Here is a 24793-nt window from a genome sequence, read left to right as displayed (position 1 = left end):
TAAAGAACATTAGTGGTTGCAGGGGCAACACTATTATGAAGTTTGTGAGTCAGTGATTAGACCTTTGCAAATTCCCCAAATGTGGGAATCTGCCTAAAAGTGCTCTCTCTCCTCGGCATCCACGGCAGAATTGCCCTTTTACTTAACTTTCACTCAAAATTAAATAAATGGTTGAAGGTCTCTGAATTCTGAGCAGTTCTAAACCTTATAGAATTGTTAATTTACATTATTGTAGCTCTGAAAGACCAGCAGAAATGATATAACACAGTCCCTCCCCCTTTAGGCTCAGATTTAATGAAAGGAAAAAGCTTTGGCTGCTTCACTCCTCTCCTCTACCTGAGTGCAGCCACTTGTCTTTCCCCTCCTCTGTCCTTTAACTTTTCCTCTCCTGTTCCCGACTAGAAACGGCGGCTTTACTCGAGGGAACATGGCCGGGGCGATCATAGAGAACATGAGCACCAAAAAGTTGGTGATAGTTGGAGTTATTTTGCTTTTGTTCCAGGCGTTATCCTTTATGGTCGGAGGGCTGATTGGTGAGTAGTTGTGTTGTTGGGCTATTTTTGGGACCTTTTGTTCGCTGTAAACGCCTTCATTCCTGCTTTCTAATGTGTCTTGGTCTTTATTTACAACGATGTTCGCGTTTAAACACGACTTGGAGTTCACATAGCTCGAAGAATTATACAGAACAAAAGTTAGACGAGGCTGAAGTTGCCTCCTTTTTGGAATTTTCCGGTCCACCTTAAATCAGTGTTTCTAACGCCATTTAAGGTGGCGCGAAACATTCCAACGAGAAGCCAAGCTCAGCCTAGACAAAGTTACAAACCTCTTTGTTAACTTAATTTTATAGGATATATATCGTAAAATTGAAATTACCTTGTTGTTTTCTTTTAAACAAATAAGTATTTGTAATATACATACTTTACTAAAACATTATTAAAAACCATAGATATGATCTAAGCTGGAAAAAACCCAGTTTAGAATGTAGTGATTTTGTGATGTCACAAAACCAGCAAATTTGTATATCAGCCTGCAGTGTTTAAGTACCCACCTCAAGTTTGAAGTTATTAGGAGTGTGGACTACTTGAAATGAGTCAAAATATAGACCACTGAACAAAGGTCATGTACATATCTTAAAGGCACAGTCACTGCATTCCTACTTCCAGAGAATTGTTGATACTTACAACTACACCACAATAAATAATGGACCTCAAGGAACAGGATAAAATGCAGATGATAACAAAATGTAGATCATAAGCTTTTTAAAGTAGTACCGAATAATTACTACATTTAATTAATTCAGCAGCGTTTCAAATGTTGTAAGTGGACCTTAGGAGGAAAAAGGATCAGAAAATAGCAGGATACAGATTCTTTAAAGCTTTAACAGACTGGCTCTGATTTTGTGTGCAGTGCTGTCTCTGTGAATTTTCCACCCACCCCAGTAATGTTTTCCATGATATGTGCTCTTTATCTTTTTCTATTTTTACAGTTAATCAGCTGTTTCCATTATAACGGGCGTGTTACTAATTACTAGCACACATTGTAAGAACAAAACCTTGTATCTCCAAATCACTGAACAGGAAAAGTGACAAGGGTGGTATGAACAGTGCTGACATGCTCTATCTGAATCTCTGAGTTCTGAAAAAGTGTGTACTTGAGCTTTGTATAATATCGAATTATTTATTTATTTATTTTTTAAAACAGTCCGTCCAGTTCTCACACTCAGAGGAAAAAAATGTTACCTGTTTTATCCTGTTAGGTTGTTTAGGTTTTAGCAACTAAATGGTTAAATGGATTTCAGCAGCTTCAGTCTGATCACACCTCTGGTAGACAAAAGTGCCCCCCCCCCTCCCATTCTTCTCCTGCTTTTTCCCTCCTGTGCCCCTCCAGGCATGTTTTTGGATCTCTTCTCCTCTCAGATCTCTGGCTAAGGTTCCTACACTCCTCATTAGTTTTGTTCTGGAGGTTTGTGAGGTGTCTGAATTCTCTCTTGCCTGTGGCTGTACTCATGCACAGATATCAACTCCATGTTTTGGATTTTCTTTGCACCGGAGGATCTTAAATGTCCTCATTATTCCTTTCCCACAAAATTCTCAGTTATTGAATGCAAGTGTGTCTCCATGTTGGCTGTTGATGCGGAATTTCTAAGAGGAATTCCTACCTATTTAAAATTGTTCTTTAATTAATATATTATTAAGATTGGAAAGGGACATTATGAAATTATATTATATAATGAAAAATATATATCACTAGTTCAATGCATTTTGAAGGGTTGTTTGAGTACCTGCAGTCTTTACCAACCCACACACTGTGAAACAAGACCACCCAGTCAGTTTTCTGTGTGCTTCCTATGTCAGAAAACATGGGCAGATTCAGATTCTCCTTCACTTCTGACATCAATTTCAGAGACTTAAGAATTGCCCTGCCCCCTCGTCTGAGTCTGTACAATCACAGCGCTGTACACATGTTTGTGAGAGTGCAAAAACAAGGTTAAACACAGCAAAACAGACACAACGAGTGTGAAGAAATAAGAAGAGAGAAGAAAGAGAATCAAGCAAAAATGGCTAAAAATCTCACTGCTGTGTGCTTGGGTCGGGGTGAAAAGCGGCTCATTATCATTTTAAAGGAACAGGCACTGAAAGCAGCCGTTCTGAAGAGGCTGTTTAGACAAGGGTAGAACGCTGCTGTTGGGTTTTGACCAAAGTATATCCCAGAGGTTTCGTTAAGACCCAGAACTGTGTTCTTTTGTGGAAAAGGGGAGAATATTTCACATTTTAAGCAAAGATAAAGAGAGTGTTTAGATGTTGAATGCTTTGTTCTTGAGAAATTCAGAAAGTCAGAATTGCTCACACTGATGGTGATGGGAACCAGGCGTCTGAAGTGACTTCACAGGGAGTGTCTACAAACACGGCATGTTATGTTGTTTTTTTTTTTTTTTTTAATGATAATATTGAGACTAGTATTGACCACAGAAATCAGGAGTTAAGTCACTGGTGATTGTGGACAAGGAATAAAATGCTATATATTTATTGTAGACATCCAGATCCCTGTTTCCTTTTAGCACCAGAGTGCTTCATTTTATATCTACACTAAATTACGTTGTTTATATTTCCAGGATTGATTTCTGCAAAGTTAGAATATAAAAATCAGAGGCGGTTAAGTCCTGAGTCCTTTTGTGAAGGAAGAAAGTAGCCCCCAGTCCCCACAGAAAGCTGGATGGTGGCTGATAAATTGGCTTGTTTGCCTGAGATTGATTTAATGAAGCGGGATTCCTTTGTGTTTGGTCGGTGGCCAGGGGCAGTCTGGGTAATTGAGTAGAAAGGCTCGCCGCTCCCTCTGTTATTGGACAACTTGGACACGGCATGAGGTCAGTGGGCCGAAAGCCTTCTATTATTTCGGACACTTCAGGGTGGAGACTCTGGAGAGTGTTTGCTCCCAGGATTGAGGGTCAGTGAATACACCAGCTCCGAGGGGTCCAGTATTGCTGATTTAATTTGTCTTAGTAGGTTTCAGATGTTTGTTGGAAACGGTCTTGGGCTATTTTCAAAAATAAGGGAAGCACTACTTAAAATATGCAGCTTTTTGATGCCATTTTGGATTTTTGCCTAAAGGGAAAAATGGAGGAAGCATAAAGGTTTAAACATATAATTAGACACCAGAAGTAAATAAAACGTGCAAATGTTTAGGCTAAAAATATTCTATATTAGGTAAAACATCAATAGTATCTTTCACAAAATAATAGCTGAGAAGAGCTTTTAGCGTCCATTCACCACCACTGTCAACAATCCTGATTCTCTCTGTTTTGCAGCACAGAGCATTTCACACCAAACCAAACCCACTCTCTACCTGACTGTGTACATCTTGACCATTTAAATTATAAAGACACGGGTTGGTGGCATCCTCCTTAAACCCACTGTACTCAGTGTTCCCCTTATGTAAGTGGGGCTTTGAGTCCCCTGTGGGTCGAGAAGGATATTGACGTCCTGTAATAAGACTTCCTGAATTTTGAATGGAACGTTTCCTCTGGGCTGCTTTGATTATCACATTTGAGCCTCTGGCACATAAACGCTTCCTATGTCCCCAGCTTCCTGCTGCTTTATAGACTTCAGGTGTCACTGGTGAAGAAGGTAGAGTTCTATTAACCAGCTTTTCACACCTCAGTGGCCAGGATCCCGAAGACCAAAAGACAATGAGCCTTGCTTTATGCTGCTAATGACTCCCTATCTTCTGATGGGACATAACGTCTCCCAGGATTGAGAGCAATCTCTCTGTAAAATGTACCGTTAGCTCAGGTGGTCTGAATTTAGTCAATGGTATAGATTCAGGTCTAACATAACATAAGGGAATATGTAATATTTAATGTTGCTCTAAAGTTAATGACATTGTGCTTTCTGAGAAAGAAAAGTCTTACAGGTGTGATTTTGAGAATATTAGGTGATGTATTTATTTATTTATTTTTAATTGAGACACAATTTTTAGTTTTAAACAAATTTCACATTGTGTAAATTTAATAATAAATGGACCAATAGAAATGCTCCAAATTACTTGGTATAAAATCTTTGTATATTTACTTCCATTGAAATTTTAAATGTATTTTTCCCCTCTTCCTGTAAATTTTAGTTTTAGAGAGATGTGTTTTTGTATTATTTATTTTTAAATGGCAAATATATTTATGTATACTTACATGTTTTAAAATACATTTGTAGAAATAGCTATATTTATTGCATTGATTTCCCTGGTGTGTTGGCGTTTGCTTTATAGCTGCCATTAGCTTCAGGACCTTTTCTACATGATCAGATTGGAGCTTGCATTTGTAGTATTTGTAATTTTGATGTTCGTTTTTGTTTCTTTGTGTCTCCAGCTCCAAGCCCCACCACAGCCGTCCACTACATGGCCACAAAGTGTGTGGACAACATGAAAGGTCACCACGAGGGGAAGAAGTGGTTTATGCCCTGGGGTCCGAACCAGTGTGAAAAAATCAGAGACTTTGAGGAGGCCATGATAAAGAGGATTGAGGCCAATAACATTGTTTTCGCTGTTCACATTCCCATGTCCAACCAAGAGATGAGCTCCTGGTTCCAGTTCATACTGGTTGTCCTGCAGTTTGACATCGCCTTCAAAATGCACAACCAGATCGGTGAGTGTATTCAGCTTTGTCTGTGTCCAGGGCTGTAAACAGAAGGTTGCCAGGTCGATCCACAGAGCCAGCAGGGCGTGACTGAAGTGCCCTTGAGCAAGGCACCTAACTGCCCCCCGGGTGCTGTGGGTAGGGCTTACCGCCCCCTAGTGTGTGTTTACTAATATGTGTATTTCACTGTACGGATTGGGTTAAATGCGGAGAACAAATTCCTCTGTGTGCAAGCACAGTGACCAATAATGTGATTCTGATTCTCCCAGTGATAGGGCCATCACCAGTCAGGGGCACCATCAGCAGACACAACTCTAATATTCTCTTTTTAAAAACTCCTAAGATTTAAAACTATACTGATGTATAAAGTCATCTTTTTTTTATCTCTAAGATGAATGAATGTGCATTTCTTTATCTGAGGTTAACAATGATTATTACCTTTGAAATGGACAACAGAACATGTCTGATCCTCTGTCTTGAAGGATTATTGAAGAAATGCCTGAGTACCCAGAGGAATGTTTCTTTTCCCTTGGCCAAACAGATTGTGTTTCTCTCACACTGAGAGAGGACTAACAATGATGGATCTGCCTTTTCGGCTTGAGGGCACTCAGCAAGGGTCTAGACACAACGCCTCAGTTTTTTTTTGGCGGGTGTATAAATATCTCCAAAGCAGAGACTCACAACCGGATCATATCAATAGGGACTGCATTTCTTCGGTCTGGATGAATTGCTTTGTTTCTTTGCTTTGCTTACTATTGGTGTATAAGGAATGCTAAAGATGGTCAGGCAGGATGCTGTATAATGGTATTGCAGGGCTCAGGCCCAGAGATCTCTAGCCACTTTGCAGTAGATCAGATTGTATTCTGTCTCATTGAGCTCCAGGAATTTTGGTTAGGGGCAAGAAATGTTAGATGAGGCAGTGCCAGCAAACGTCAGGCTCTGTAGAATATTTAAAAACACAGACAGCCCTAGATATTAGACACAAACCAAATGTTTGTCTGTAATCACAGGTCCCAAACTAAACCAGCAGCAGGGTTTGATGTGGCCATGGTGATGTATCTGGCTCAGACTGAAAAGCCAAGTTTAGATCACACTAAGCTTAAAGTTAGTCGGCTAACCAAGAAACCCTAGCCCCTGACTGACCTCTGTCCAGGTCCTCGGCTCAGAGCTGCAGTCTGAAAGGACGGGTAACAGACACGACACTGCACTAATGAAGAGTCATTGTGGGCTGGAACACTTTGGGTCAGTGAGTGGTATCAGGAGCTCGAGCTCTGAGAAAGGCAGGAGTGGAAAATGTTGTTTGTGGCGTTGTCGTTAAAGCTTTATGCCAAAATTGACCACCTCTAGATAAAAGAGGTTTTGGTGATTTTCTAAGTAACAGCAGTAACATGCAACAAATGCAAGGCTGCTGGGTATCATACAATCTCTATAAAGCAATATACTGTGTAATTTATTTCTCTACTTCTCCTAGTTTGCCAATGTGGACTAAACGCTGAAATTCATTGTTATCGACAACCAAAAAAAACAAATGGCCTCATCCTTTGAGATTAAAACACCATGCATCTTGAATGGGGAAAGCAATGTTAAAAAAGCACTCAGTAAAGACATTTTGGCCTTTGAGGCCTTCCTTCCTCTCTGGCATTGGGTCTGAGCTTTTCATTACGATTGAAATCTGGCATTTAAACAGTGCAACTGAATTAAAGGACTGTAATAAACACAATGCACGTGTTGAGATAGTGTTCTTGTTATATTTTGCATTGCAATGCATCATGTCACAATGCGTTGTTATAGCCCTGGTATTTTAAGACACTGGAATGAAATTAATCTTAAGAAAATGAAGAAAAGGAAAAAAAATCCACTCACTACAAATGACACATTTTGATACAGGGGTGCACAAACATTTGCACATGACTTTATTGTTCCTAGAGATATTCAGCTCAAGCTTTACAAGCTCTGAGTAGTTGGCTGTATTTAGGAGTGTACGAGTTTGCTTGCGGTTGGATGCTGCGTCATTCTTTTCCCTGAAGTCCCTCTCTTCCAGATGTGGATGTTTACTGTGTGTGTGTGTGTGTGTGTGAGAGAGAGAATCAGTCATTGGGGATGAAGACCTCTGATCTTCTGCCAGAATCCTCCGCCTGTGTTGACACCCTTCCTCCTGTATTTGGGTTAATTGGGCTCCAGGTTGACAAGAAATAAAAGATTAATTTGATTTTCACATTTGCCGGAGCTGAGAGCAGACTGCAGAGCTGGGATGTTTGTCTACATCTTGTTATCAAACCTTTGTTGGAACGGGCTGCTTTTTTTTTGTTTAGAAAATAGACCTGGTTTTGGTTGTATTAAGTTTTTCGAGATGGATTGAATCCAGTTCTGGAGTTGCCAATCCAGTTATGTGCAAAATGCAAAAATATTTTATGTGAAAGCCAGCTTTTGTTGGTTTTCTGATCAGAAGCGTGTAAACGTCCGCTATAGAGAATGCACATTCATAGTGCACAAATTCAGTTTTTCTGCTGAATGGAGAAGACATTTTAAAATAAAATGTGAACAGTTTGAAAAATGTGTTTCATTTCTGGTCCAATACGTTAAATTCGGTCATGCCTTTTGATCACAACATTTGAACATTTGCAAACAACTTGTGGTTCTCATTTAGTTAATTAAGTCTATCGTATTGGCTCTAAAACATTTCCCTCTCTGTACCTGGTCGTGCTGTGGCAGTGAGCAGCTCTGTTGCCATGTCTGAGCTTGTCTTCTCTTGTCTGGTCACAGATCTGGGACTGACTTTGATTCTTAGGGTTAAATTACAGAGTACAAGATCTAAGCGTGACAAAGTCTTTCCAAACTCCAAATCCTGTTCTGTTTTGGAGTGTTGATGTGCTCGGCTGGTTTGTCATTTCTGGAAAAAAAACTTATCTCTAAAATGGTGGCTTTAAAGGTGAAGGGAAAATGATTTTTACTTCCACATGTGGCACAGACTTGATTTATGTTGAGTCATTGTTTGCTGATTTTTCTATTTGTCCGATCATAATCAAAAGGCTGATATTTTAGTGTAATATGCTGGTAGTATTGATATAAAAACTAAGAGAAACACAGATGTGTTTCTGGCATTTAAAAAACAAGAAGCCCTAAATACATACTCTTGTCATTGGAAAGTCTGGAGAAGCTTTGGTGCTTCATATCAGTGTCTTTGTGGTGTTTACTATGTGATTGTGTTGTAAAATATGGAGGGCAGGACCTAATAAATGCAGAAATGAAAAAAGAGCACAAAGTTTTGCTCATAATCTATAACAATGGCATTAATGTTTTTCTTGTTTTCAAATAAATACTAGATGACCTACCACCAAAGATCAAAGAAGAACAAGGACATTTCGTTGATTTTTAAGGATTAAAATGACTTATTTATTCAATGTAATAGGTTAAAGCATGTGAAGTTTAAGGTGGCTGTGCGTAGCTATATGGGGTTTTATAAACACACTAATGCCACAAAATGTCTCCCAAAACCTCCCCATTACAATATTTTAGGCAAAACACACACACACACGCACACATGTAATGAGAAAAATCCAGCAGTTCTCCTCTCTCTGAGATATAATATGTGTGTTAATGTTGTAGAGTTCTGAGCCATCCTGTTGAGCTTGTAAACTAACAAATGCTGAGTCGTGGCTCTGGCCAACGTGCATGGTGTCGTGCCAAACACAGCCCCAGAAACACACACAAACAGAGTGTGTCTCTATCTTATTTCCTATTATTCAGCCAGGGTTCCTGCTGAAGAACCTACTGTTCTTTGGTTCCATCTGGGAACAAATTTTCTGGTTCGTGAACCAGTTTATGTCGGTGGAAATGTGCTAAATGGCTCCAAATTTAGTTCACAAAATGGAATGCGAAATATGGCTGAAATAACAGTTCCTGAGCATACGCAATTCAACATTAGGAGTCAGTAAGCGAAAATGTCTCTTCTAGGCTGGCCCGGTAGGCAGTCTGGCAAAAATTAAATGACAAAATTGGAGCCATATGACTTATTTCACTATGCCAGATTTTGTTAACAGTTCTCTCCAATTATAATTGATCTCCAATTCCATCTTTTTCCATCCAGTCTCTCTCTCTCACTCACCACACACACACACACACAAAAGACCTGGAGAGACATGCTTCTTTTCAGACAGATGCTGATACAACACCACTGAACTGTTAAGTGCATTTGAGGAGAATGCAAACTGCCCGGATCTTTCACTTCATCAACAGATGCCCTTACTAACCAGCACATTGGGCAGTGATTGAGCAGAGAGGAAGCCATCCTACCCAGTTGTTTTTTTTTAGGTGCCCCCATCTGAAATTACAGAGACATCATCTATTTTGTTATCCAGCAGTCCCCTGGTAATAGGTTTTCAATGATTGAGCCAGTGTTTTGACTGCATTACTTACTTTGGTGTCTTGAATGGGACATTTTAATGAATTCTACCAAAATGCCTAAAATAGCCCCATAATTATTGATGAAAATGTTTTGCCACCCCGTTATGTTTTGTGGTTTGGATAATTCTAAAACTTGTCCTGCTGAGGATGCCCCCAAAATTCAAATGCCTCCAGTATTTGCCACCCCCAAACACACACACACACACACAGTCTGGCGCTCCTCCAGCAATAGCACAGTGCTGCTGAACGGGCTTAGTCTCCGCGGTGACGGCTGCTGGGTTCAGGGGAATGTTTATCTGCATTAAGCTGACATTCACAGAGAGAGAGCGAGAGGCTGGAGAGGGAGAGAGACAGAGAGTAAGAAACTGAGGAGCGAGAGACAGGCTACACACTGTGTGTGTGTGTGTGTGTGTGGGAGAATTGGCTGGGAGGTGAGAAAAGTCAGACAGGCAGGGAGAGTTCCAGACAGAGAGACAGACATAAAAGAGGTAGGGAAAGAGAAACGGGTAGTGGGTAAGAGTGAGGGGCACTTACTGAAGATGTTTGTGGGGTATGTAGGGAAGAGGAAACAGAGTAAGGGAGTAAAAGGATAGCATCCCTTCATTCTTAGACTGTCTCTCGCTCTTGCTCGCCCATTTTTCCTCTTCACTCCAGGGTGAGCTGTAGTATTAGTGCCTGAGCTCTTCAGCTTGTTTCATAACAGAACAAGAGCCTCTTCAGAAGGAGAAGGAGCACAGAGAACCTGCAATGTGATCTAAACCCAACTCCTGGGTGTCAGCGCTTCAGTTTTTTCTCAGCATCTTCTCTGCATCTCCACAGTCTGTACCATACTCTCAGAACTCTGGCAGCCGCCATTCCTCTGTTAAAGTGGCACTAGGTAGTATTTTTACCTTCTGTTTCTACTAACCCGGGCTCATCACTGCAGAAACTCATTCATTCATTATCTGTAACCGCTTATCCAATTCAGGGTCGCGGTGGTCCAGAGCCTACCTGGAATCATTGGGCGCAAGGCAGGAATACACCCTGGATGGGGCGCCAGTCCTTCACAGGGCACTGCAGAAACTGCACTATGTCATTTTTGTTTTTCTAGAACTGCGAAGAAGTTTGTCTCAAAGCATTTAATTGTCCTAGCTCTCTTAAGGTGAGTTGGAGGGTCCTCCGTCTCCTCAATATTCAGTATGAGAATTGGGCGATTAATGTTCTCCTCCAAGTGTGTTGAGCTCCAGTGATGTTCAGTTTGAAAAGGAGTGGTGAAGCTTCACTTTTCCAGAAGAAAATTATGGTATCACCATTTTAGCTTGGTAATATGGTGATTAGGGAGATGTAGCCAGTGGGTGGTGTTGAGGAGATGGTTAGATGGATGGAATATCTTGTGTGTGTCAAATAAAGTCTATGTTGTGAGGTGTTTGTTGATGAAGTGACCTCCAGATGAATTCATTTGCTCATACACAGAGAACGCAGTTGAAGAGTGATAACCCGCTGATCTTGATCCATCCTGAATGAGTTCTTTCACTGGTTCTTCTGTGGCCTTTTCTCTGAAGGCCTCAGCTGTACATCAGTCATCAGCGTTTGATTTTATTACTGAAATGTTAAAGAAACAGCTCCAGTGACTTTCATCGGAACCTCCATTTTTACAGTTGGAACGTTTAGCTTCTGTTACTCTCCTTGAGGTCAGGTTCTGACATTAGGGATTGGTTAGAGTGGTGATTTAATCCTCCAAAGTAGTAGTAGTACTGCTCCAGAGCCCAGTACTGTGGTGCGGCTCATATTTGGCAACAGCCATAGCATCTGAACATCAGTAAATCATCTATTGCTATGCAGTGCTTGAATGGTAGACCTCTTTAAAAAGAAAATAAACTTGGTTGGCTGCTGGAGGTGGTGTTGCTTGGGTCAATGGGGGCACTGTCCCTGTGGATCGCAGTGCTTGTGTGCAGTCACAGGGTTATTGTACTGAAAAAATAATGCCGTCTGGCCTCTTTGGTATCATCACCTATAAAAATAGACAGCAGCTCCATCTCATCTCCTCTCTCTACATAATAGCTGATGTGTAGTGAGTATAATTATGTATAGGCTATGCAGTTCTTGTAATATCTGTCTCTGATTAAAGAGTAGTGACTGACACCAGGCTTGCTGTTTTTGTGGGTAGACGACGGAGCAATAGTCACTATAGATGTTGGGCTGGCGTACAGAGACAACAGTCTGAGTGAGTGGACGGAGATGGCGCACTCTGTGGAACAGCGAAAACTCAGCTGCAACCTCACCACCATCAAGGTAAATACATTAGTGCCAAACTAAGGGTCTAAACACACATTCTCTCGTACTTTCACACACATTATCTCACACACACCATACTACTACACTGTATACTTTTTTTTTTTTGCCCTCTCTTTTTTCTATTCATACTAGGGATTAGATTAAAATATTTTAAGGACATGATTCTCTGAAATCTCTCAGCTCACTAGAATTTAATTAATTAATAGAATGTAATTAATGCTACACACAAAATGCACATGTGGCTAAAGGAATGACTTACACAGTGGATTAATAGACATGTTATACACAGTAAAGCAAGCACTTTTTATATTTGGTGTGGTGCGATACTTCTTATGGATCTGGTTTGTAGCTCTCTGGCCCTCAGGTGGCACTTCATTAAACTCAGACATGAAACTGTAGTGGAAATCACTGCGTAACCTCAGAAACACTTCCCACAACCACTGTCTGCATGGATTACAACAGCAAACTTCATAGTATAAGGAAGTTGATAAACTAGCCCAGACCCATTTGAAAACATTTGCCGCATGAGACCCTGAGCTGTTGGAACAGCTGATATCGTGTAACAAACCTGAATCCGAGAACATTTTATATTCACAGCTACAGCATTTGGTCTTCTCAGTTCCCAAACTTTTAACAGAATGCATTGCAGGCATCATTAATAAATATATATATATATATATATATAAGTTTTTCAGTTTTCAGTCTTCGTAATATTTTCAATTAAATATAGGATTTAAATTATTTTTGTTAATTATAATTAACAACATTCCCAACATTTTTGGTGTGTATATATTTTTTTCAGTCCACTGAGAATGAGGGCAGATATTACGAATGTGACGTCTTGCCCTTCATGGAGATTGGCTGCGTGTTCCACAAGTATTACCTCCTCAACATCCGCCTGCCTGTGAATGAGCGCAAGAAAGTGAACGTGGGAATTGGAGAAATCAAGGATATTCACCTGGTGGTGAGTACAGCATCTGTTCTGTCCATTTCATGGTGGGCATGCTGACATACACTTTTTATTTATCCAAAAAAACCACAAAAATTAAATATTATTTACTTTTGTGTCTAATTCAAATGCTTAGTAAGGTCAAGTTGACCAGACTGTGGACATGTGAGCTTATTCCCCTTTAACCTGTTACTCTTAACTCTCAGCACATATATGTGCTTTTGTAAGCATTAACTGGATGAGTAAGATTGTCCCGCTCTCCAGCTGGATATTCATTGGACTCTCACTGATGTAGCATCTTAAATTAAGTCTGTTTTCCTTCTTCTTTTCCAGGGCATCCATCAGAACGGTGGTTTCACAAAGGTTTGGTTTGCCATGAAGACCTTCCTCACCCCCAGCATCCTCATCATCATGATCTGGTATTGGAGGAGGATCACCATGATGTCCAGACCTCCAGTTCTGCTGGAAAAGTATGTTTGTTTGTTTTTTTCTTCCCCCCTCCTCTCGGGGATATCTCACTAGACATGCACCATACAGCACTTCAGCATGGGCACCTGATTTTTATGTGGATGTGAAATCCACTCAACTTGGGTTTGTGGGGAGAGAGAAGGATTATCCTTCAACTGTGAACCTATGAAATGTGTTTTATTATAGTTCTTCAAATGCAGTTTGTTCATTTTTCTATTGTCAGTTTTCCTGGATCTTTGTGGAGAAAAACAATAGTGAAGCAGTGCTCTGCTTTTTATTTGGAGACCTTGTTCTGACAGGAATGATATACGCTGTAGCTTTGGCCTATCTGCCTAACACAGTATTCTCCTCCAAGCGTGTTGAGCTGCTGTATTTCTGTCTGAAATGGTTAAGGGGCAGCCATGTTCTAACAGTTAAAGTGGGACTGGGGACTGAAGGTCTCCAGTTCGACCCCTGGACCAAAAAAAAGGGTCTGTAGAAGTAGAGGAACAGCACTTTTTCTCCTTTGTTGCTGTGATGTCTGGCCACTGGTCCAAGTGTGTGTGGGTGAACATTCTTTAAGTGGATTAAATATGGAATCTAAATATTTGTTGTACTGATGTGCAGTTATATTAAAAGCACATTTCACATTTACTTCATGGACCTGAATGCTCTTAGGATCTACTGGTTTTGATACTTACTTGAAGTGAAGCTTCTGAATGTCTTTGTAAGGAGAGGACCAGCATCAGGACCATTTTAAAAAGACAAAAGGCAAAAAAAAAAAAAAACAAATAATAATAATATATCTCCCAAATTCAGAAACTGTCCCTTTCTGCTCTCGTTCTTCCTCTCTCTGCTTCAACAGCATCACTTCCACAGCATCCAAACTCAATTCCTCAGTTCCCTGGTGGCTGGAAGCTCTCAGCCAGTTTTAGAGAATGCTGTTCTCAGGGAAAGCGATTATTTTTTCATGCCGTAAAAGCTTTGCCGAAATTACTTGCTTGCTGTTCCTCAGGGGGTTGGAGATGGAAATCATGACACTTTTTACATCTCCAGGAGAAGCTCGAGCAGGAGTAGTGTCAGCCCCCTGCTGGTTTACTTATTGTGGGAACGGTGCCAAAAGATTGCCCCGCTTCAGTGGTGCCTACGTAGGCCAGGCCTTTAGAAAACAGAACCAGAGCCAAATTACACCAGCCACAACCCTACAGTGTTTTATATATCTTCCTTCTTGATTTCAGTTTAGTACATGAACACATGCACTAGAGTCAATTTGAAAATTGACACTTTGTAAGGGGGGGGGGGTGTCTGTAAACATTTGGACATGTTATTAATGAATTTGGTAATGATTAGGCGCGCACACATTCAGTTCAGCAAATGAAAGGACCAGTCCTACTTTACCATCATGTACACATGTTGAAACAAGATCAAAGAGTAAGTGGTGGAGGGGATGATGACAAATCTAAAGCAAGAGAGAAAGGCAGGAGAGAGGGCAAGAGTGGGGAAGACAGAACACTGCTGGAATGCTAGGAATGTATGTGTGGGGCCAAGCTCTGCAATGGTCAAAAAGTGTTAAGTCCTGTTCTACACTAAAAGCCGTTCGTGGGCATCAGCTCATCCAAAATATCTTCTGAAATAATCATCTGTTGTTGATTATTGAAGTGTTGTTTTACAGCTTTATAAACTCTTTCAAGAGCATTGCTGTGAGAATTTGAATTTAAGTATTTTTATCAGGTTTTATATTTGTTTATTTTTATTTATTTTATTAATAAACTGTAGCATACACCACTGAAGTTCTTTAAATGCACTTTTTAAATTAAAAAAAACAAAACTAGGTTTTGTTTGTAAGTACTAAAGCAGTATATTGTGGGGTTTTGACCTGTAACAGGGTTATCTTTGCTCTGGGAATCTCCATGACCTTCATCAACATCCCGGTGGAGTGGTTCTCTGTGGGGTTTGAGTGGACCTGGATGCTGCTGTTTGGAGATATTCGTCAGGGAATCTTCTACGCCATGCTACTTTCTTTCTGGATCATCTTCTGTGGAGAACATCTAATGGTAAATAAAAATAGTCCATGCTTTTTGGAGGCATAACTTTCTAAGTAAATTACCCTTATTTTATAATTAACCTTATGATTAGTTAACATTTACTTAAATAGAATGAGGTTCATGCGTGATTTCTGGTGAATGATGGCATTTTAAATGTAGTAAATGTATATTATTTGGCAACTTTTGCAAAGTTGTACTGTAAGAATGAGTGATTATTCAGTGTAGCGGAAATGGTATGCGCACGTTGCGGTGGCATAAGCACTACATCAATGATGTAGAATAATTGATGATATTAATAATTAATTATTTAATTCATTCTGCTAATCTCCATGTTTGAGAGCCATTAAATATGTAGTGTCCTTACCTGTCTTAATTTTAGCTTGGACAAGAAAGCCATCTTCACATATTATGCTCATTGACCCGCCGTGGGTTCTTGACTCTGAAATTGAATCTGAACTAGAAATTCCGTACAAGAAAGGTGCACACACTAACAAATAACCAAGGATTGGTTTTATCACACAACTAGTTTATTAATTGTAAAATAGAATAATGAATATTGATTACACATTCATATAATGAAATGGATCACAGCGATACATGAGGGAACAGGGAAATTAATATATGACGGAAATTCTTTTTGAATGACCCTAAATTCTAGAAAGGCTATAGTTTATCCCAGCAAGTATTTCAGTACCAACCTGAGCCATGAAAGGAATGAGACCATGTGACCTTGCGTATCCGGAGATGGACAGGGAGCATGTTGCTGAAGGTGCTTTCCGGCACAACTTCCTGGAGAATTGCAGACACAGGCCTTGTAGGTTGCAGCTGCGGGCATTCCTTTTCTCTCCCTGTTCAGACATGGCGATGGACGGGATAGCTGGGAGCAGGTCGCTGACGGGCCGTGCTTTCCGGCGTGGGCCTTGTAGCGTTCCAGACACAGGCGTTCTTTTTCTCTCCCCGTTCAGACACAGCCGATGGAGCTGACGGCGTTCTGAAGGTCTCTGTGGGGATTCTCCATCATCATTGATCTGCCGACTTGTGAGAGAGAGACACACCCATGCAGGTCTCTTTTGAGGGTGCATACAGCCGTTTTCGTTGTTGCTGGTCCGGAGGCATACTTTCCTTCATGCTCTGGGTGTGGTGTTGAATTCTTGCTGCAATAACTATAGCCCTGTTTACTATAGTTCTCTATTATGGACAGAATTAATATCTAACTTCTGTCTATTTGGACCGCGTTTGAGGGGACCAAGACTGTTTAGAGTCTGATGCCCTTCAGAATCATTTCAAAACTCAAGTCATTTTACTCTTTAGCCTTGAAAAAGGCTAAAAGAGAAAGCGCCCCAAGTGTCTGGTGCCTTGAAGTGAAGAGTCGAGCGGAGAAGGAGGAGCAGCCTGTGTCATTTGGCGCCACAGATTTTTAACCAGAGTTTAGAAGACCCGCCTTTACTTTAGATGGGATAAGATTGGAGCCTCTCTTGCTCCTGATTGGCTGCTTCCTGTACCTTGGTAGTGACATCACATACAATGTATGACCCTTGACAAGACAAAAGGCTTGAAGACCATCTCCTTTGAATGAATCTCAAAGATTTTGAATCATACTTTTGCGATATAAAAGATTAGATGTTAACACAAATTAATATCATTAAGGTTCTACATAATTATTAACCAAATAACACACAGTATGTGTTTACCTTGGTTCTACATACATTCATATAAACAAAAATGACTTTAAACACGTGTAAATTAATCCCACCCATTTTGATCGTCTATATGGGCGCAACTGTTTGAAATTAATTCCATTTACAGCTTGTTTTCCACGTAAGAACTTTGGGATGTTTGAGTCTTTAAGATGTTAACAGTCTTTAAAAAGGTGTAAGAGGACATGGAATAAAGTGGGGTCTGTGTGTCTCTTTGCATTTTGCAAAGATTCTTTTCTTGACCCTGGGGGTCCTGGGGTCATAAAGGGTCCTTGTAGAGGTTTACGAGCCTGCTCTCTGTTATCTGAAATTCCATCTGGCTTCTCTGGAGATGTCTCTGAGACAAGCTTAAGTTTGGGTATTTAAAATAAAACTCTCAAATCAAATTTCATATTGGGAATTAATACACATTCATCATATCATACTACATCAGCTTTTTTAGTAGAGGCTTGTCACTTGATAACGGTATCTGTTGTTTTATAGTAAATGTGTGTTGTGCTCCCTAAACGATTGCTGCACAGTGTTTGTGGTGTGGCACGGCGCATTACCATTCTGAAAGAGGCCACTGCCATTAGGAATACTGTTGTCAGTCTGCTGCAGTGTTTAAGAGACGGTACATTTCAAAGGTGTACGGTCTCCTCCGCTCTGAAAAAAAACTGCTCAGAGCCTCTGTGATTAATCAGCTTATCTGCTTCTGTCTGTGTTGTGTTTTTATGCCAGGATCAGACGGAGAGGAACAGGTTCTCTATGTACTGGAAGCAGGTCGGACCCATCGTCTTTGGCTCCTTCTGTCTCTTTATCTTCGATATGTGTGAGAGGTGAGAGAAAACACCTGCTGTTCTCCGTCCTGCCACACAGACGTCCAGCCTTTAATCCGAGCGTTCAGAGTGCAGGGATGCACCGAGGCTTACTGTTTAAAATGGTGAACATAGCTTTTTCAGTTTCAGTCATAAGAGATGAACACTGAACAAAACAAACAAGGAATAAATACTAAGTTAGGGCTGAAAGGTTAATTTACCTCAGGTTTATTTCCAGATTGTAGATTGAACATTTTCAAATCACAAAAGCTGATATTTTCATTTTAGCCTGAATTAAGAGCAATTTCTAAACAAGTTGCATTTGGAAGCATTTTGTTTATGAGGCAACCAGACACTTCTGTTTACATGAAACATTGCTAAATGTCTTATAAATAAATAAATCTGACACTAGTTTCAGCTTTCAAAATAAAAGCCAGATCTTCTTTGCCTTTCTGGATATAAAAACAATTCAGAAATAAATACAATTTAAATCACAATCACAGTACTGATCACACTGATCACAAAAATCACATTTAGATTAGGGCTGAATGATCTGGGGAAAATATCCAAGTAGTGCTTATAGATGTTTGTTTCCTTCCTTGTCATTCCATTCTCAGTGGAGCAGAGACTCCCCAAAACTGAACTCAGCTTTGAAATTTCCACCTTAAATAGTGCATGACCAGTATCTTTCTGCTGCACCATTTAAGGTGGAACTGACGGTTCTGTGATGAAGCTATCTGTCATTGTGGCTGATCTGTCATTGAATTTTGGGTTTGGCTTCTTCAACAGTTTTCATTTCTGTGCATCACTAGTTTAGATGTTTTATTCTGTCTCTCTTCCAGAGGAGTGCAGTTAACCAATCCCTTCTACAGCATCTGGGCCTCAGATATTGGGACAGAGCTGGCCGTATCCTTTCTTGGTGGAGGGGTAGTAGTCTTGGAGATAATGTTTGTTTTATCCTAAACTAACATCGTTATCAATCTACACAATAATAGGAGATGGTTGTTAATGTTTTGTTGGGCTTCTTTGACTGAAGCTGTTCAGATGGCGTTCATTATTGTGGCTGGAATCTGTGCTTGCCTCTACTTCCTGTTCCTGTGCTTCATGGTGTTCCAGGTGTTCAGGAACATCAGCGGAAAGAGGTCATCGTTACCTGCGATGACTAAAGCTCGGCGCCTGCATTACGAGGCAAGCAGCTCCTAGAATAAAGATAATAATGCTTTAAGTTTGTGTGGATTTGGCTTAGAGGTGTAATGTCCACAGTGCTCAGTGTTTGATTTGATTCATTTTTATTTTAAATAATCTGATACTAACCGCATATACAGGATTTGTGGCTGTTTCTTGTCTTTTAATGACCCACACAGAAGCAACTTGCATGCTAATAGCCCCCACTGCTTGACATGCACCAGACTAATCAACGTTAATCTTTATTATTTCAAAACGTCAGTTGTCTACAGTCAGAGGAACCAAATCTGTTCAAAGGGCCAAAATCAGTATTTGCCTAATGTTTATAGTTTGAGAGTTGGACGTTGTTTGTCTCATCATTTTCTCTAATCCTCCATTTAGGGGCTTATCTTCCGTTTCAAGTTCCTGATGCTGGTCACTCTGGCCTGTGCTGCCATGACCGTCATCTTCTTCATCATCAGCCAGGTCTGCATATGGAATACTGTTCATTTGATTTATTATAGAATAGTTTGTTTGCTCAAGATATAAAAAAGGTGCATTTTCTGGTAGCGATCTTTTAAATTATTTAAATCATTGTACAAACTGGATTCCAAAAAAGTTGGGACACTAACAAATTGTGAATAAAAATTGAATGCAATGATGTGGAGGTGCCAACATCTAATATTATATTCAGAATAGAACACAAGTCACAGATCAAAAATTGACTGAGAGAATCAAAAACTGAGAGAATGTATCATTTTAAGGGAAAAATGTTTCAAAATGTCATGGCGTCAACAAATCCCAAAAAAGTTGGGACAAGGCCATTTTTTACCACTGTGTGGCATCCCCCCCTTCTTCCGCAAGTTTAGGAATAGGAATGCTCTTCCATTCATGTCTAATACAGGCCTCTAACTGTTCAATCGTCTTGGGCCTTCTTTGTCGCACCTTCCTCTTTATGATGCGCCAAATGTTCTCTATAGGTGAAAGATCTGGACTGCAGGCTGGCCATTTCAGTACCTGGATCCTTCTCCTAGGTAGCCATGATGTTGTGATTGCTGCAGAATGTGGTCTGGCATTACCTTGTTGAAAAATGCAGGGTCCTCCCTGAAAGAGATGACGTCTAGATGGGAGCATATGTTGTTCTAGAACCTGAACATAGTTCTCTGCATTAGGGGTGCCTTTCCAGACATGCAAGCTGCCCATGCCACAAGCACTCATGCAACCCCATACCATCAGTGATGTAGGCTTCTGAACGGAGCGTTGATAACAACTTGGGTTATCCTTGTCCGGATGACATGGCGTCCCAGTGTTCCATAAAGAACTTCAACTCGTGACTCATCTGACCACAGAACAGTCTTCCATTTTGCCACACATTTTAAAAGACCCCTGGCCCAGTGCTTGTGGAGCTTTTTATACCCAATCATGTTGTCAATTGACCTAATTAGTGTAAATTGGTCTTCCAGCTGTTCGTTATATGCTCAATTTTCTTTTTCCAGCCACTTATTGCTACTTGTCCCAACTTTTTTGGGATTTGTTGACACTGTGAAATTTTGAATCAACATATTTTTCCTTTAAAATGTTACATTTACTCAGATGAAACTTTTGATCTGTCATCTATGTTCTATTACAAATAAAATATTGACATTCACCATCTCCACATCATTGCATTCAGTTTTTATTCACAATTTGTTTAGTGTCCCAACTTTTTTGGAATCCGGTTTGTAATCCAGATTTGTTTCATGTGTAAGCAATTTTCAGTTCACATCAAGAATGACTACTTGGACAAAAAGCTTTTAGATCAAAATTAGTAACTGTACAAGTGGAAGAAATATAAAAACATTAAGTTCTAAGATATTTTGGGCTCTTCTCACAGGTTCATCCTTCAGTTTGTGTAAAAATACTGTTCCAGCAGTGACTATATAATATGATGTAGTTGTATCACACCTGTACAACTGTGTGTGTGTGTGTGTGTGTGTGTGCGTGCAGGTGAACGAGGGTCATTGGCACTGGGGCGATCACACCGTGCAGGTGAACAGTGCCTTTTTCACTGGGATTTATGGCATGTGGAATCTGTACGTGTTCGCTCTGATGTTTCTGTACGCTCCGTCACACAAACGCTATGGAGATGAACAGTCCAGCGGTAAGAATTATGACTGTTCACATCATGTACATCAATCATGTCTTCTCTATTTACTCACTCACACACTACTCACAAACCATGTCTTCTCTTTACATACTTTAATTTCATGGAGGGTAGCTAAATGAGACTAGTTAAAGGTATTCGATCGGACCTTGTTCCCTATTTCGCTGCAATAATGGTTTCAGAAGCATTGCTTTGAGAATTTGATAACATAAACATTAGTGAGTTCCGGTAATGATCTCGGAATGATTAGCTCTGGATCACAAACACCACTCCAACTCATCCCAAGGGGTTAGACGTTGTTAAAGTTCCTGTTTTAAAGGATGTTCTCATATTCTCTCTCTCTTTCAAGGTGCCAGGAAAAAGCTTTTTTTTTCCCCTCCTCCCCCTCTGTCTCTCTCCCCCCCTCGTAGGGAAGTAGGGCCTCTTTGGCTGGATAGAGGACCTTTAATGGAGACCAGGCTTTGGTCCAGGACAGTCGTAATGAAAGCCATCCATTTACTGACGTCAGACTCTTTTAAGCTTATTTCTTTTTCCTTTTCTTCTCCTGCCTTTACCTTTGGTCATTTCGCCTGACCAAGTAGTGACTCTAAACTTTACACCTCTCCTTTTTGAATCAAAGCTGCAGAGACTGAAGGAGCCCAGAGACATTGAGTAAACAAAGTGACCTTCAGCCATAGACACATTAGATGAGTCACCAGAGCATTTGCAGCTTCCAGATAAAGTGTCGTGTCTAGGTTTAAGTCCAGAAATCTATCAATTGTACTGTCAAGCTTAGATGTTCCTGTTTTTTTTAAATAATAAATTAAATTAAATAAATGGAAAGCTGCATGACTGGACATTATGGTTACATGATTGGACAAGAATAATTTCCATGTTGGAAATTATTGTTATTGTTATTGTTGTTATGTTTTACATAAGGGGCGGCACGGTGGCGCAGCAGGCAGTGTTGCAGTCACACAGCTTCAGGGACCTGGAGGTTGTGGGTTCAATTCCCACTCCGGGTGACTGTCTGTGAGAACTTTGGTGTGTTCTCCCTTTGTCCATGTGGGTTTCCTCCAGGTGCTCCGGTTTCCTCCCACGGTCCAAAAACAAACATTGATAGGTGGATTGGCCACTCGTGTCCATAGGTGTGAGTGTGTTGCTCTGTAAACGAATGGCACCCTCTCCAGGGTGTATTCTTGCCTTGCGCTCAATGATTCCAGGTAGGCTCTGGACCCACCATGACCCTGAACTGGATAAGTGGTTACAGATAATGAATGAATAAATGTTCTACATAGCTATCCTCATATGTCTAACCATTCTATTATAACATCAAAAAATTTTTTTCTAGGTATTTTAGCATTTCATCCTAGTCAGGAGCATACCTGGAATCATTGGGTGCAAAGCAGGAACACACACTGGACAGGGCACCAGTCCATCACAGGACACAAAACCCTCACCCATTCACTCATACAAGAGGACAGTGTCACACAGCCAATCCATCTACCAATGTGTTTGGACGATAGAAGGAAACCCATGCAAACACAAAGAGAACACACCACACTCCCCATAGACAATGACCTGAGGAGATGAGAGTAGAACCCATGACCCTGGACCTGTGTTGCACGACACAACCTGCAGCCCCACCATGCTGCACTCACTTAACACACCCTGTCAGTTTTATTAATGAATAACAGTAATTAATTTCTGTATATAGTGTAAGAAATTACAGCATGGAGTCTAATGCACCTTACCTCGCTGCGATCAACAATATTAATATCATAATAAATGTTCCATACTAGTATGACGTCCCAGAGATAGGGTGACCGTTTGACTTATTTAACACATGAACAGGCAAAGCAGAAAGGAAAATAGCTCTCAATGTGGGACCAGAAGACCTAATCAGTATCAAAGGAATTGTATTACTGAGTAATCAACAACCATCAAAGACAAAGGGAGCTTGGAACGTGGAAATTGAGCTCTGTCACCTTCATGTTAAGACTGGTTGTTGACATCACATCCTTCAGGAGAAGCTTAGGGGAAAGCAGCATTTTTTATCTATATTTGCTGTGTTTTTCTATTACTCAAAGTTCAGTCCAGCTCCGCTGAATCCACAGTACATCTTTGTATCTTGCTACTGCTTGCTGTAATAAAGGTTTTCAATTTTTCATCAATTTTGAGAGACATCCCATTTTTTTTCTACATGCCCTTTGCAAAAACTGCTCTCACCCATTAAAATATAAGATAAAATAAAAAAACTCACCAAAGTTTGTGAGTTCTACAAATGTTCTATGAATGGTTGTGAAGAGGATTTGTCTCATTTTGTCTCACGGGTCTTTTTGTTTGTTTTTACTGCAGGAGACCAGGTTGGAAACAGTGGCGAGGACATTCAGCTGACCACCACCATCACCCACGTGGACGGACCCACAAAAGTCTACAAAATGATCGGCAAAGAGGCTCAGGAGTAGCCCCCCTTGCACAACAAAACCCAAATAATAGCTGTATATTCTTTCCAAAGTTCTCCAGAGTCCTTTAACGTCAAAATGCACCTCACATCACCAGGTCTGTTAGGCCTTGTTTGGCCATTTTATCAGAAACACCATACATGCCATATAGACCGAGGTATAGGTTTGTGGAAACTAATGGTGGTCTTGTTGTGATTCATGGCTTTTGAACTCTGTGAAAGCAGTGCTATAGTCTCGCCCTGTACTCAGCGACATGGTGTTTCTGATATTATGGCCAACAAAATGTTAAATAAACACATGGCTGGTCGAAAGTTTGGGTACACTCAGTCACGGTTCGGGGACAGGGAATAATACATAGATGCCATAACTATGAACTTCATGTGAAGTTACTCCAATCAAAAATATGGGGCTTCCGCCAAAATACTTCTTCACGCACTGTAGAGGTTTTGGGTGGAGTAGTGCGCCACCCTGTGGACAGCGGTGGAATTTAAACGTTATGACAATTGTGAAAAATCCTCTGATCCTCAGATGACGAAGACCAAATTCTTCTAAAGAGTAAAGTATTTTCTTCCTCAATCACAAAACGTTTTCGTTCTGTAGTTTTTATTGGTCAGATCATTTCAGCGGTCATCATGGGATGAAATATTTAATAAGACACTTCTCACAGCTTCAGACGGACTCTGAGGTTAGAAAGATATTTTATTCATTTCTTCACATCTGCATTGACCCTCCTGCTTCTGACTTCCTTAAAACCAAGCCTAAACTCGGCACTGTTTTCTGCTTTCACTCCGCATTGGGACGATTTATTCAAGGCTTGGTTTTATAGACACTAAACTCATTATGTTATAATCTAGATATTTTTTTATATTTTAAGTGCTCATTGTCAGCTGTATGGACATGTTACACTATCACTGTCTTTAAACATACCTTGGTTGTTTTCAGAATGATTGTACTGTCGTGTCACACATGGATATGTTTTGGCTTTTTGTTTTCCTGCTTTTTAAGCTAATTTAAATAAAAAGACCCTTTTACATCGTAATCTGGCTTTTATTTGAATAGGTTCATTTCCGACACATTCTCAGTGATGATATTATTGATTGTCATTAGTGTTGAGCTTTTGTAAACAAAGTGTTGTAGAGTGTTGCTGAGGGCTGTACATTTTGTTTAAAAAAATTGTTATTCTTTTGTGTCTACAGGCTTCGTGGAACATCCACATTCTTTTAGACCCATATTAAGCATTGGGTTTACTTCTCACAGTGGAAGGATGGATAATAATATATTGCCTGTATTTAAATTTGATCAGA

General features: G+C 40.3%; 1 protein-coding gene across 1 annotated transcript; it reads left to right on the top strand.

The window, feature by feature from the left end:
• Window positions 1–300: 300 nt before the first annotated feature.
• LOC136679470 (protein wntless homolog) lies at window positions 301–24519 on the top strand. The gene is made up of 12 exons (XM_066658000.1): window positions 301–533; window positions 4859–5134; window positions 11676–11800; window positions 12606–12767; window positions 13086–13222; window positions 15085–15253; window positions 17662–17759; window positions 18581–18644; window positions 18783–18926; window positions 19305–19388; window positions 20889–21042; window positions 23383–24519. Exons 1-12 carry the CDS (start codon window positions 428–430, stop codon window positions 23490–23492), a joined length of 1629 nt encoding a protein of 542 aa, XP_066514097.1. The 5' UTR covers window positions 301–427; the 3' UTR covers window positions 23493–24519.
• Window positions 24520–24793: the final 274 nt, after the last annotated feature.

The sequence above is a fragment of the Hoplias malabaricus genome, chromosome Y (genome assembly GCF_029633855.1).
Source record: "Hoplias malabaricus isolate fHopMal1 chromosome Y, fHopMal1.hap1, whole genome shotgun sequence".
Lineage (NCBI taxonomy): Eukaryota > Metazoa > Chordata > Actinopteri > Characiformes > Erythrinidae > Hoplias > Hoplias malabaricus.
Note: the sequence above shows the minus strand (reverse complement) of the source record. Positions and strands in the feature narration are given on the sequence as shown.